This window comes from Alligator sinensis, unplaced genomic scaffold, assembly GCF_000455745.1.
Source record: "Alligator sinensis unplaced genomic scaffold, ASM45574v1 scaffold140_1, whole genome shotgun sequence".
Taxonomy (NCBI): Eukaryota; Metazoa; Chordata; order Crocodylia; family Alligatoridae; genus Alligator; species Alligator sinensis.
The window spans coordinates 6,222,633-6,236,772 of NW_005841836.1; the positions used below are offsets into that span (position 1 = coordinate 6,222,633).

At 42.1% G+C, this 14,140-nt stretch overlaps 1 protein-coding gene across 5 annotated transcripts in view; it reads left to right on the forward strand.

Moving 5' to 3' along the window:
* PLCB1 (phospholipase C beta 1) overlaps positions 1-14,140 on the forward strand; it is a 737,260-nt gene that overhangs the window by 535,052 nt on the left and 188,068 nt on the right. For all 5 annotated transcript variants that reach the window (XM_025202227.1, XM_025202200.1, XM_025202212.1 and 2 more), the window contains exons 12-13: positions 7,611-7,695; positions 8,191-8,368. In XM_025202227.1, the coding sequence (XP_025058012.1) occupies positions 7,611-7,695; positions 8,191-8,368 (263 nt within the window). The remainder of the gene's footprint in view (positions 1-7,610; positions 7,696-8,190; positions 8,369-14,140) is intronic.

Below are 14,140 nucleotides of genomic sequence, written 5' to 3' on the forward strand. Positions count from 1 at the left end.
GCCCATTTCTTTGTATGTCCTGGTTTCATGAATTGACACCACCTGGATAAAAATTCTTCTGATTGGCATTAAACTAGATATTATTGTTAGGAGTATTAGTACCAGTAGTTTTTGTAAGACATAATAATATTCTTCTTATTGTTATTATTATGGTTGTTATTATTTTTGGTGGTGGTTATAGTAATGCAGTCCTACCTGGTAGCTCCAGTATTGAACCAGGATGCCACTGTGCCTGGCACTGTACAAAAACAAAATGAAAAGATGGTCCTTATCCCAAATAGACAACCTCAGTAAAGGAAATAATAACAAATCCAATCTCTGTGTTTGTCCTGTATAATGTATACAAAATATTTCTAATCAAACGTTCTATTTCTGCCTAATATTTTAGTTATATTGCTTTGTTGTTGAACCATTTCTGGGTATCTTCATTCTCTGTACTGCAGTTCCAAATTAACATAATATTTGAAGGCATTAGAATTTTGAAGTGAAACTCTTCTGCTGTAGATATTTTTCAGAGTTCCATGTATATAGGGAATTTTGAACCTATTTATTTTCACCCTTACTCTGAATAAAAGCACATTTTGAAAGGTTGAAATGCCCTGTTTTGACCAGCTCTGTTTCTACATGTCTTAGACTATTAGCAAATGTTAGTTAGTAACATCAGTTCCCATCACCCCTAGAAATTATAGGATTAGAATTGTTTCTCCATACATATTATGTATTTAAAGTAGTTGCAAAGTCAGGTATGATGCATTTAGTTAATCTCTTATTTAAAAAGAGCAAGTCCTTCTTTAACTTTCCATGGAGATATATATATATATCTCCATGGAAAGTTAAAGAAGGACTTGCTCTTTTTAAATAAGAGATTAACTATTTATCCATAGAAAGTTAAAGAAGGATTTATTCTTTTTAAATATATATATATATATTGTCCCAGTAGAACTCGGGGGTCAGGAGGGCCCTGGGCAAAAATAGAGCCCCACTTACCTCCCGTAGAGCCCAAAGAGCCAGAGGAGAGGCACGCGGCGAAACCACCGGTGAAAGTGATTAGCCGCACGTATATCCAGCTGAGGCCGAGCAGCGTGGGCAGGAGACGCCGCCCGGGAGACATTAAAAGCAGCTCTGACGATACGGAGGGGCAGCTGATGCGTGGAGGCTGGAGCAAAGAGCCCTCACTCAGAGGGAATCAGCCGCTGCACCCGGCAGCATGGAAAGCCGGGGGCGGAACTAGGAGAGGCTCCGAGAGAGTCGGCAGAGACGCCGACAGGAGAGCTGGCAAGGAGGCCAGCTGCATCATTGGTAGCAGAGCCGACAGGGAAGCCAACTGCAACATTAGCAGCAGAGCCGGCAGGGAAGCTGGTTGTAACGCCGGCAGCGGAGTCAGCTGGAGAACCGGCAGTGAAGGTGGGGCAACGCCGACGGGGGAACCAGCAGCTGCACTCGCAGCAGAGCCAGCGGCAGCACCCCGCGGAGGATCTGGAGAAGAGGTAATAGAGGGCCAGGTCCAACAGGGCCTTGTCGGGCCACACCAAGGGGCGGACTAAGACCCGAAGCAGGGCTGGGCAGTGGACCGGCGCCGGCCCCAGGGGACGCGGACACCCCAGTGGGTGAGCCGCCTGGGCGGTGGAACCCAAGCCCAGGGTGAACCACGTGGCCCAGAGGCCAGAGAAACCCTTGCGGGCCTCCTGGCCCATTAGCTTAGGAACCTTGGTTAGCTCAGTGGTGGGATAGGCACATAACGTCACAGGGTGATTAGTTTAGAACAATAGGGAGACTTACTGGAAGGACCAGGCCAGAGGTCCTCGCGGACCATATACCGGGCCTGAAGACCTGGTTACGCAGCAGGTGAGCAATGGGCAGGAGTTGGGGAAGAGCTGAAGACACCAAAAGGGGCCTGAAGATCGGCAACCCGAGGTGGCGAGTGGCCGGGGTGTAGGGGAGGTTGGAGTATATATATATATATGTAGAAGTCATGGCAGTGTGGCATCTCGTAGACCAGTGGTTCCCAAACTATAGGTTGCAACCCCAAATGGGGTCGCAACATCAGGAGATTGGGTCATAGACATAGGGGGCTGTGGGTTGGGAGTGAGGAAATGGGGCCATAAATGGGGTCACGCTGAGGAAAAGTTTGGGAAGCACTGTCCTAGACTAATTTGTTCAGAGAAGAATGAGTTTTCATAGGCTACAACCTACTTCATCAGATGCTACATGTGCTGCAGGTCCCAAGAAAATCTCTTACTAATCCCTCTCTGAATTAGTTAGCCTACTCTGTGCACACTGCTCTGCCTTCTGCCTAATTTCAGACTGATATAGTTAACTATAACTCTTTATATTTATGTTCAAATATTAGATAAATATTTTACCTTAATCAGCATGGCAAGATTCACCCTACACTTCACATACAAGGAAATCTTATTAAATATATTGTCTGTCATTAAATTGCTGCCAAAAGCAGCTTGTGCTCAGTAATAGAAACCAGCTATGAAGTCGATTAAATGCAGCCAACACTGAGCATAGCTATAAAATACATGGCCCATATTGAGCAGACATCCTAATTGGAACATTTTTTGTTTGCTTGTTTTTTTGCTTTTGTATGTCCCTTTAAAATATGGTCAGGTGTTCCCTATGCAGGGAGCTGGCACTGGGCCTGGAGGTCCTGTAATACCAGACTGGCACCAGGAGGGCTAGAGCCAGCCCTGACACCCTCCCCTTGGTGCCAAAAATGTTTGACCGTAGCCAAAAGGCTGATGGGAAGGGTAGGTTAGTGCAGGCCATTTGAATAAGAGATATGACAGTGCCCATTGCACTCAACCCCCCTCAGCAGCATTCTTTTTCAAGTCATAGTGAGTCACTACATTAAATAGACTTTGACGACTTCACTCCATACTATAGCTGAGCTGTGCCTTTCCCATTTCCAATGATTCCTGTTTCTTAACTAGCTTTAAATGCTTGGTAAACATCACCAAACAGGGCCCCAAACAGTTCACCTAGAATCTGTTCACCTAGAATCTCTCCCTCAGCCTGTCACATACGATTAGTATGGCCCAGCCCCCCATGAAATGGAGCCAAACCAGGTTACCCTATCCCTCATCTATATATACATTTTTGAAGGATCCCAGGACTTGTGACAAAAACACTTAGTTCCAGTCATGAGTGGTGGGCTAATTAGCACACAAAACCTTTGTGGGGATATCTGGAGTTACACACACACACTGAGCAGTGCTGAACTCTCTGGTCACCATGGCTTGAAACACTGTTGACTGCTGGGACTCAGCCCAATGAACTATATGGTAAATCATGAACATCTTGGCTTTGGACTAATATCATACATAGTTTACACTTTATATAAGTAGGTACAAAAGGGCTGATTAAGTGTGTTTATGGAGTATCTGTGCTAAAATTTGCAGCAATTTCAAAAAAGGTAAAATGCAGCCTGATAAATTCTAGATGAATTAATTCTATGGGTACTCCTAGTAATTTCCCTGTATGTGAATGACTACAGGCATGTTTATTTCAGTCAGTGTTTTCAAATGTGCTCCTCACTTCTATGTGCTCAGGGAGAGCAGAGTCTGACATAATGGGGGAAGGGACTGCAGGGAGAAAAAGTTGAGGAAGTAGAGGATAAGAGGCCCAGAAGCCTCCCCCCCCCCCCCCCCCCCCTTTTCTTTCCTGCTGTAGCAGTGGGAGGGGGAAATTCAAGGCAAATCTCCATTTAGATTATATACCCGGAAAATTATAACAATGTTTTCCATACATAGACTCTAAGGCACATCTTAAATTCAGGGGTGTTTAGAAACTGGCATAAAATCAGATTTTCAAGATTTCTAATGGGCGCTTTAAGCAAATAAGACGTGTCTGGAGGTTGAAAAAGTTTTAATCTTTTGTAACAGTGAAATATTGTCAAATTTACACAAATACTTGCATAGGATGGTTTAGAGATGGATGATCATGACTTGATTTGGGGATTGGACTAGGGGACTTCTGAGGTCCCTTCTAGCCCTACGTTTCTATGATTCTCTGCTTCTGTAAGATTTTAGGTTTAAGGCTATTTTAGTTGCAACACATGTTAGGGGGGAAACCTGCATTGTTTTGTCTGAACACCATGTCTAACACCACTCCCCCCCCCAATATTTACTCAAATATAAGACACCCCTAAATTTAAGATGTGCCTTAGAGTCTATGTATGGAAAAAAATTGTTATAATTTTCCGGGTATATAATCTTGAAAATCTGATTTTATGCCAGTTTCTAAACATTAGATAAACCTATGCTTTGGGTAAAAGGAGGATATCCTTTGAGCTCCACAGTTTCTAAGAGTGTGGAATAAAAAAATATAGGTACTGTCTGCAGAAAATGAGGATTCACTTGTCTATAATGATCCCCACTGGAGATGGGAGTTAAAATAAATACCCCATACAGAAGTCCACTTTAAAGGACATTGCCTGTCTGTGTCTGTCTGTCTTCTCTTTTTGTAGATGAAGAGTCAGTATGGACTATACTGTTCCATCAGCATCCTCAAGTCACATAATCATTTTTCTCTCTCATCTCTTCCTCCAGGGTTTTTAGGTCATTTTGCTTGCTGTAGTCATTGTCTTAATTTTATGCCTGAGGCTGAAAATGGGTTTTAACTTCCTTGCAGATCTGACTGAATTTAAAAGAAAGACTTAACAAAATACTGTAGGGCATCAACATGCTGTCATTTAAAACCTCTCATGGTTTTGTGGAATCATTATAACCTCCTAACCCACATTTTTTGTGAATGAATGCAGTTATATCTGTTTAATCACAAACACAGTCTGCTGAAAACAAGACCTCAAAACAGAGCAATACAGAGCTTCAGGAAATACAGATTATGATTAAAATGCCATCTAAACTACATCTTATCTCTGATTTCTCCAATGTGATACCAGCTACCTTCCAGCCCCTGGCACACTGCTGGCACATAATGAATAATTAGCTGCATTAAAAGAAGTCTTACTGATTAATAAGAATAGGTGCTTGATAAGGCAAGTAGGTAGGTGTATTGCAGACCTGGAGCAACATCTAAACACTTTTGAACAGATTTTCATGCTTGTTAAACAACCCTCCCAGTCCTGGTGGCATAAAAGTGCTTTAGAGTGCATAATAATCAAATGATGTTTCATTAGTTCTGTAGTGCAGCTTTGTTTTTATTTGTAAAAGGTTAATCAAGAAGTAGATTCAACATTTTTTGTCTCACCTGGGCCGTTGCCATTTCAACCTCAAGGGAAAGGAAATCAGCTTGCTGTAGTGGTTCCCAAGTTTTTTTTTCACGCTTCGGGTTTTTCTGGTAACTTGCCAATACACTTTATTTTATATTACTATAAATTCCTTTCTCTCATGAAAAATAATTGCATGTAATCATTACCCAGATCTTATGTATCTTCCATATGGATATAAATTGCTAATAGCTAGAGTTCGCCAGCAAAACAAAGTAGCTATGGAATAGTTGTGTTTTGTTCTTAGGAGAAACTAAATGGATTTATTTAAAGGTTAGAAGCAGGCATAAGAAGAGACTAGAGATTTTTTTAAATGGGCACATTGACGAAGACACAGTTGTGTGAAGGTAGAAAAAGAGTAAGAAACTTTTGCTTCAAGCTGTGTCTTAGAGCTATGCAAGTAGTATTACTAAATACTATAACCTCTTTGCAATCCTAAAACTCCCTTCACTCTAGCCATTATTTTTCCATTTGGGTTGCATTTTGGGCAAATTAGTTGTAAGCAGAGTTTACTGCATTTGGCTTATTCATAGTGGATGTCATAGGAACCATTGAATAATTTACCCTAGTAAAACTTGAGACATGCAGGCAGTGCTGGATAAAAGGAAATCTCAACTGTGACCTAACCAGCAAGATAAAATAATCATTCAGCCACCCCTTGCAAGAGCTCGGGTCTAAAGCCAAGGACACTCTTGTTGTTATAGCTAGGTCTTCCTAATGTGAAGACAGTTATACTGGCATAACCATGCTTATGGTATTATATTCTGTGCCACTTCGATGAAACTATACAATCTACATTGGCAGAAGCATAAATATGCGAGTATTGCTGTCTTTACAATAGAGTTTTCTGCTAACATAGTTCTGTCAGTAAAAAAAAAAAAAAAATTGTCCCTCACCGACATACTTATAACAGCAAGAGTTTTTTTAAAGTAGGCTTGACCATAAGGTGACTATGGCCTTATGTGACATGGGCAGATCTAGGATTTTGAAAGGTGCAAGGGAGGGGTGTAGATGGTGTGGTACATCATCAAATGTAACACAACACCCATTTTTTTCCAGTTACAAAAAAAACTAAAAGCTTTACTAATAACCTAGGGGGCTAGAATTATATAATTCAGTTTAAGCAAAAGAAAAAAAACCCACTTTATTGACGTATTTTCTATCTCATATGTATAAAAACACAACAAACGAGGTATAATAGTCAAAAGATGTTTCATTAGTTCTATAGTCATTAGAATTAATGTACATCTCCCTTTCAGATTCATAAAACAAAATCTAGCCATCCTGAGCATCTTGACAGTGTAGCCATGCTTCACTAAGCATTATTTCCACACCTGAGTTAATGCTCACTTGAATTAACATTTCTACACTTGAGTTAGCTGGAGTTAGAAACAGTTTGCAGGACTGTGAAATAGGAGCTATGTTTCCAGGAGCAGCTAACAGACAGCAGAATTGCAGAAGAAAGCATAACTTAATTAATTAAAGCTTTAAAGACCAATAAAAAAGAGAGAGGGTCATTAACACCCTAGGAATGAAGAATTTAGAAGGAATCAGGTAGATTATAATGTCATGAAGCCAGTTAATTCCCTCAGTGCTGCCTGAATAGAAATGCTGCTGCTTCTGCTAGACAGTTGGTTTTAAACTTTTGGGTGACCAGGAATCAAAGGGTGGGTGTAACTGTATCACTGCACCCCCCCTGGATCTGCCTCTAGCCATTACTTCCCAGGAAACCAATCCTGAAGATGCCACTGCTGGGGATGGTGAGTTTAACCACGAAGACATCATGTTACAGACAGTCTGTACATCATGCTACAGACAGTCATGTTGTCACTTTCTGAAACATGTCTGGAGTTTAGTTGAAAAGGGTCATTCTTTTTCTTTTCTTTGTTTCTTCTGCTTTACCTCCTCAGGTTATGTATGTTAAAATGGCAAATTCAAAGAGGAAAAATAAAAGTATGCCTGGTAAATACAAATAAGAGTCTCACAAAGGAGAAAACATTTAAACACTGAATAAATGTGTTGTCTACCAGAGGCCAACTAATGTTATAGTTTATTCCTATCACTCGCTGAACCAACACATTCAGTTTTTATAATCTATTAAGTATGTGAGACTGTTCATTTCAATGTGACAGGTTCAGTTTCACTATTTATGATTCAAATGACCAACACCTTTATTTCATGTATGATCCCTGTGATAAGGGCTGTCAGAGAAGTCAGAATAATAGCATGATGAATCTAGATCATTGTGAACAATTCACAATGATAGGATCAGGAAATTATGTCTCGTTAAGGGATATTAGATTTTCCATTACTGCTGCTTTCAGTCAGCTGTATGAATAAGCCTTATTTAATTCTATCTTTTCCCCCCCATTAGTCCTAAGCAGCAGGCAAAAATGGCAGAATATTGCAGACTAATTTTTGGAGATGCGCTGCTTATGGATACGCTGGAGAAATACCCAGTAAGATGGTTTCATATTTATCTGATTGTAAACATCTGTATTAATTCTTATTTGCATGATTCTGTTTTAGATTGTACTGCTTTATGAGAGAGAAGCTGTGAGGGAGGGGAGGAGTGGCTAAGTAGTGTATGGTATTAGTGGTTTAAGCATATGATTTTTGATGTGGAGATTATCATGATACAATGAATTATAATCCGCTAAAGCTCAATTGGCTCTCACATCTGTCCTTTTAGAATGTGGGCTTTCACATTTGAAAGAATACTTATTATGGTTATTACCTTAGACGTTTCATAGTGAATATTTTATTTGTCTTCTAAAACGCCCTCAGTAGCACTGTTTCGTTTAGCAGTGAGACTACCTCTTGTGCAAACCGTACTTCATTTTAAATTAGGTTCACATTATGGATTACAGAACTGTACATTGTATCATACAGATAAGTACTGAGAGCTGCCACAGGCTTATTTTTCTTGTTACAAATCTCTCCTTTCTTCAAAGCTTGAAGCTGGTGTTCCTCTTCCAAGCCCTATGGACTTAATGTATAAAATTCTTGTGAAGAATAAAAAGAAATCACATAAGTCTGCAGATGGAAGTGCAAAAAAGAAGCTCTCTGAGCAAGCTTCTAACACATGCAGTGATTCGTCCAGTGTGTTTGAACCCTCATCTCCTGGAGCAGGTAAAAGTCAAATTCACAAACACATTATGGCCTGACTCAGAAGCACACTAGGGTCTGAGTATGGCTGAGAGTAATGCCTGTTTACATTGCTATGGTAGTGCAAAGATACATCAATCTTGGTCTAGATCAATGAAGCCCAAACAAAGCAAGGCCCTGGACAGACATGCCATTTGAAGCAGGCTGAGTGTCTTTGAAGCTCTCCAAACAGCAAGGCTTCAGACCTTCATAACTGAAAAAGTACTTTAAAAATGGCCAAAGGTCTTCAAAAATTACCCTAAAAATGGGGAACATCTTTGATTGCTTCCTTTTAAAGTACTTTGCCAAACTTCAATATACTCCACCAGTCCTCTGGCATCCTCCAGCGCTCTGGGATTCTGAGCACTTCAAATACACGTCTGTCTACGGACCAAATGGATTTTGCTGAAGGGAGTCTAAGGTTTGAGGCTGAGGAGACGTTCCCACTTACCTCATGACTGGGGCCAGATCCACAAAAAAGGACTGTAGTGCTTGAAGAACAGGACTTAGATGTCCAAGTCCAAACTTGTGATCTGGAAAACTGCTAACCACCTATCCCTGGAAGCACCTAACACTTACTAGCAGCCTCACTTTTCACCATAAAAGTTCCCTGGGCAGCCAGCTCCTGTTGAAGCCCCTTTGGAATCCAGAAATGAGGCAGAAGGGTGCCAAAGTCCTATAAGGATATGTCTGCACCATGGTTGCATTATACTCTGGCTGGGGCAACCCCCACCATGCCCCACCTCCTTCCACTCACTTGTATGATCCAAACCCTGAAATATGCAGGTGAAGACATTCCAGCATGCTTGAGGGTGGCTTCTGCAAGTGATTCCTGAGCAGTCTTAGGAGTGTACTTATGGGCTTGGAGCCTATGTGCATGTAAGCAGAGTGGTAAGGCATGCTTATGACTGTCCTAACCTACCCTAAGAAACTTATCGAGTAAACATATGCTGAACATACCTGACACACACCAGAAGGATCAGGCAAAGTGTGCATCTCTTTTACTTATCATGGCTGATTCACAAAGAAAATAACAATCTCCTCCCACTACATTGTCCCACTAACTCAAGTACTAAGAGGTCAGTATTGCAAATCTAAAAATGCATACTCTTCTGACAGCCTAAGTTGTGGGTCATTTCCACATGGTAGGATTTCTGTTTTTTCTGTTCGTTTTTCTTAAAAAAAACAGAGCCAATATCTTAGGAAATTGCATCGATAAACACTATGTTAACACAGCAATAAAATTGCAACATCAAGCACTTAAAAGCTAAGAAAAGCCAGAATTAGTATTTCCTGGGGCCCCATGTGCAAATCCACTATGATACAGTCTCTAATGGTATAATCACAGATTGTTTTTCCCTACAGCACTCCACCTTAGTCAATAAATGAGTAGTTACTCAATATTTTTCTGTAGCTCCATCACACAGTGTGTGGCTCTAGAGACCTTCTGTACTGCAGTCCATTCACATCCTGCACCAAACAGAGTTATTAATTTTCTCCCAGGCATTTCTCTAATGCTCTCTCTTCATTATACTGGAGTGCTTTACACTCTTCAATGAATCTTTGCAACACCTCTGGGAAGTGAAATCGTATTTATTTTATGGGAAATTAAAACCCAGAGAGATTAAAGCCAAGATTTTGGGTGTCCAACTTTAGGCATATGGGACCTGATTTTTAAGAATCCTTAGCAGTTTTACATGGACACAGCACTTCATATATTAAAAAAAGAGCTCTAATCAACTTCAGCTATAGCTATGAATGCTCAGCACTTCTGACAATCTAATGTCAGATGCCTAATGCTGGACAACTAGAAAATGAGGAACATAAAATTAGTGGCTGGTTGTGACCATTTGCTTAAATGACTGGCTTAGTATTGCACAGGAACTCTCTGGAAGAGTCAGGGATAATATCTAGTTCTCGATGACAGTACTTGCCTACAATACCCACTAGATCTTCCTTTCCTCTTCTTGCAGTTCCTTGCCTGGCTTCCAGCTTCTGTAGCAAATGAAGTGTTCTACAGACAATGGTTTTCTTTCCCTCACAACCATGATTTTTTCCACAAGCATCTAATACACTGAATGAAGCAGTAGTAATATTGATATTAACATTTTAATGTGATCTTGTAGTTTAAGACCTGTGTCATAATACATAGATCCAGATTGCACAGGTGGCCTTAAATTTGGCATTAATAAATTTTGAATGTTGTTTGACATTACAATCTTAATGTAGTTTTTGAGATGTATTATTTATACACACACTTAGGGCGTGTCTACACATTGCCATATGGCAACGTTGCTATGACACCGTGCTTTAGTGCTTCCTTTTGGAAGTACTAAAGCACAGCGCCATATGGGTAGTTACTGCACCGTGTGTGCAGCGCATGGGTAAATTTAACCGCTGTGTTGCTGTAGTGGCACACTATATCCAAGGAACACGCAGCTACAGCGACGTAGACACATGTGATCACTACATTACCATAGTATGCCATACGGTGATGTAGCATGTTGCTACATCATCACAGGGTCTTGTGTAGATGCCCTTAAAGTGTCAATGTAAGGGTGGAGGGAAAAAGTCGCCTGGGTCTAAGTAAGGGTGTATTTTTAGACCAAGGTGCTTATACCTGTGGTATGGAGACTTTGATTTCAGTGCTTACAAGGTTTTTTGCTTGAAGTTAAATCAAAGTAAACTATGCCTTAATGACTCTTAGACTCACTTAAGAAAAATGTCCCAGGGGAGTCTGATACAATTTTTTTAAAAGCTGAAATAAGAGTGTTCACATAATGGCTTGCAATTAATGTACTAAATTGGTTTTGAAACAGTTAAACTGTGAGCTTCTGTGATAGGAAAAGGCTTGTGGCACAGTAGTTTCACTGCCATTACTGATGTGCTCACCAAGTCCAAGGGGATCTTTGAGTTTGTGGCTGTGAATTAGAGTTTCACTTCAGCAAAATAAAATCACCACCCCCACATCCTTTCCCAGCACTGCCATAGCTACTATGATATGGAGTCAAACTCTCTCTCACTTGTTCTAGGCATGCAATCTGGTTTGTCTGAACCACCTTCTTTGGCTTAAGATGCCTTATACCTTGGTATTGTAGGTGTCTGATCCACTTTGTATGCTGCCTTTTAAAGTCAGATCCTCAAGTGGTATACATTAGCAGAGTTCCTTTGGAGTCTGTAGCAGGACAGCTGCCAAGGACTGCTGTGATGCCTGCTAGTAGCTGCCATGCTCCTGCCTGGCTCCCACTCCATCCTCCCAGGGTCTCACCCTGCTTTCTTGCCAGTCATGCCTTGATATTAAAAGGTAATGAGGGGAAGCCCAGGATGCTCTCTCTCTCTCTGTGCCTGTTTTCTCAGGCCCCACTTGTCATAAGGGCTAAATTCACGGCCTTCCACCCCTACAGCCATGCACATGCCTTGCAGATGTTACTCTGTCCACAGTTCAGTCCTTCAGTATTGCTAGCTGTCATGATTTTTGGCATTGTTCTTAAAGTCTGCAGTTCGGGAATGTGAAAAGCTTAGCTCTTGTATATACATAAAAGTTCTGTTATCTGGCATCCCCCGGGAATGGGGGATGCCGGATAATCAAATATTCCAGTTAATCAAATGTGCACTGTCTGGTGCACTCCTCAGCGTCAGTGTGCTAGGGGACAGAGAGGGAGGCCCTGCACAAGCTGCTTTTTCCCACACAGGCTGCTTTGCCCTGGGCCATGGGCCAAAAAAGTAGTAAAGAAAAACTCGGCTCGCAGCAGCGAAACAGGAACTCCCCCAGAAGTGGTACTTCCCATTTCGCTTTTACTGCGTTGCTTGGATGCCGGTTAATAGAGTTTTTCGGCAAATAAAGTGCCAGTTAACACAGCTTTTACTATATGTATATAAATATACATAAAAGAAATATCTAAGTTTTTCACATTCCCGAAGCACAGCCTTTAAGAACAACGCCAAAAATCATGAGAGTTGGCAACACTGGTCCTTGTGTAGAGGACTCAGCCCTCTTGGCTTTAGCTCCCCTTTTCTCTTGGTGCAGACCTCCAGCCCTGGCCCACTAATGTGGGCCCAGCCTGCTCATCCTCAGCCCTTGCTGTGTCTCTGGTCCCCGGACCCCTCAGCCCTGTCTTGTAATTAGTCTCAACCCCCTGCCATCCCTGGCCCAGGGCAAGGCTGCTCTCTGTTTGGCTCAGCCCCCCTGATGTCCCTGACCTTGAAAGGGCTGTATGCTGGGTGACCCTGCAGCACCCCTGTGGTCTCCTGTCCACCCCTCTTAGCCACATCTGGTCCTCTGGTCTAAAGCTTAAATTTTAGCATAGATACAAGGCACTGCTTCATAACTAAGAGCCAATCCAGATGTTACCTCACTAGAGGCCATAAGCTCTCCTTAGCTCTCTCCTGGGAGCTCCAGGGAATAACTCAGGTGCCTGCCAGCCCATCTGCTTCAGGCATCTCACCCAGGAACTCCTCTCCGTGCCCTACACAGGGCCAGACTGCCTGCTCTGGTTCAGGCCCTGGGTTTATATGCCTGGAAACCATGCCCCCTTTCTGTTATGTGCCTTCCCCAGCTCAGCACAGGGGGTTTTCACTGTTAACTAAGGACCTGGCTCCCCTCTTGCAGCTTCAGCCCCATACAGCCAACATGCTGTGTCCTTTTAAGGAGACAGGATTCCCCTGGCTTCCCGTTACAGTCTCCTTTCCTCCTCTTCCATTATACCCAAATGACAGTGTTTGGGTCCCCTGTTACAGACTCCAAGAAGCTTTTTGGATTGGCACCAGTAAAAAAAATGGCCCGTTGCTAGTTGTTAATAGCATACAGCGCTAATTTAACAGATTGCATACTTTTGTAGTTTACTCCAGCTGAGATTTTTGAATGGGCCTAAGAGACAGGTGCCCTTTGCATTTCAATCAAAATTGGACTCCTGGTTATCTCAGGCCCCTTTGATAATCCAATATCCACTGCTGTGAGTTACCATACTGCTTGAATAATGCTAAAAACTTTCAAATGCACCTTCTTTTTCAAATACCCTTTGAAGCTGTTCAGCTTCACATTCAAGGCCTTCATTGAGTTTCCCTGCCCTACCTTTCATCTGTCCTTCATTGTCAAATTGTAGCCCCTGCCTCTGGCCAACCCATTATCCTAAACTTTATAGCCTACTTGTTAAGTTGTCTAAATCACCCTGGTGCTTTCATATTGTCCCTCATGTTTGGAAGAAGCTCCATATAAGTCTCCATGAAGCTGCTCCTTATTCTCTGTTATATCCTTCCTCCAAACTCACCGTTGCTATCATGCCTACAAAGCATTCAACAGTAGTTAGGTTGCTGGTGTGTTGTGACTACAAGCTCAACACTGAGTAATATTGTCCAATTGTTTCCTTGTACTCCCCCAGCCCTCTGTATCCTATCTCCCATTTGTCTTCTCTTGTCATACGAATGGATTGGCCACCATTTAGGCTGATATCATTGGTCTGTTTTTTTCTAATGTTGTACAGTGTCAAGCTCAAAAGGGCCCTGACTGATGGCTGGGCCTCACAGGCCTATGATGATATTTAATTACCTGTCCCTTTTCTCATTATGGTTTTCAGTGCAGCCTTATCTAAAGTGGTAGGGTCAGATCATCAGCTGGTGCAAGCTGTGGTAGCTTTCTTGAAGTCAGCAGGTCTGTGACTTGGGGTCTGCCCAACTTACAGAGGCAGCCAGCCAATTTTGCATGCAGATGATGGGGCTGGCTGCCATTTTTCAGCACTTCTCATTACTCCCCCCCCCCCC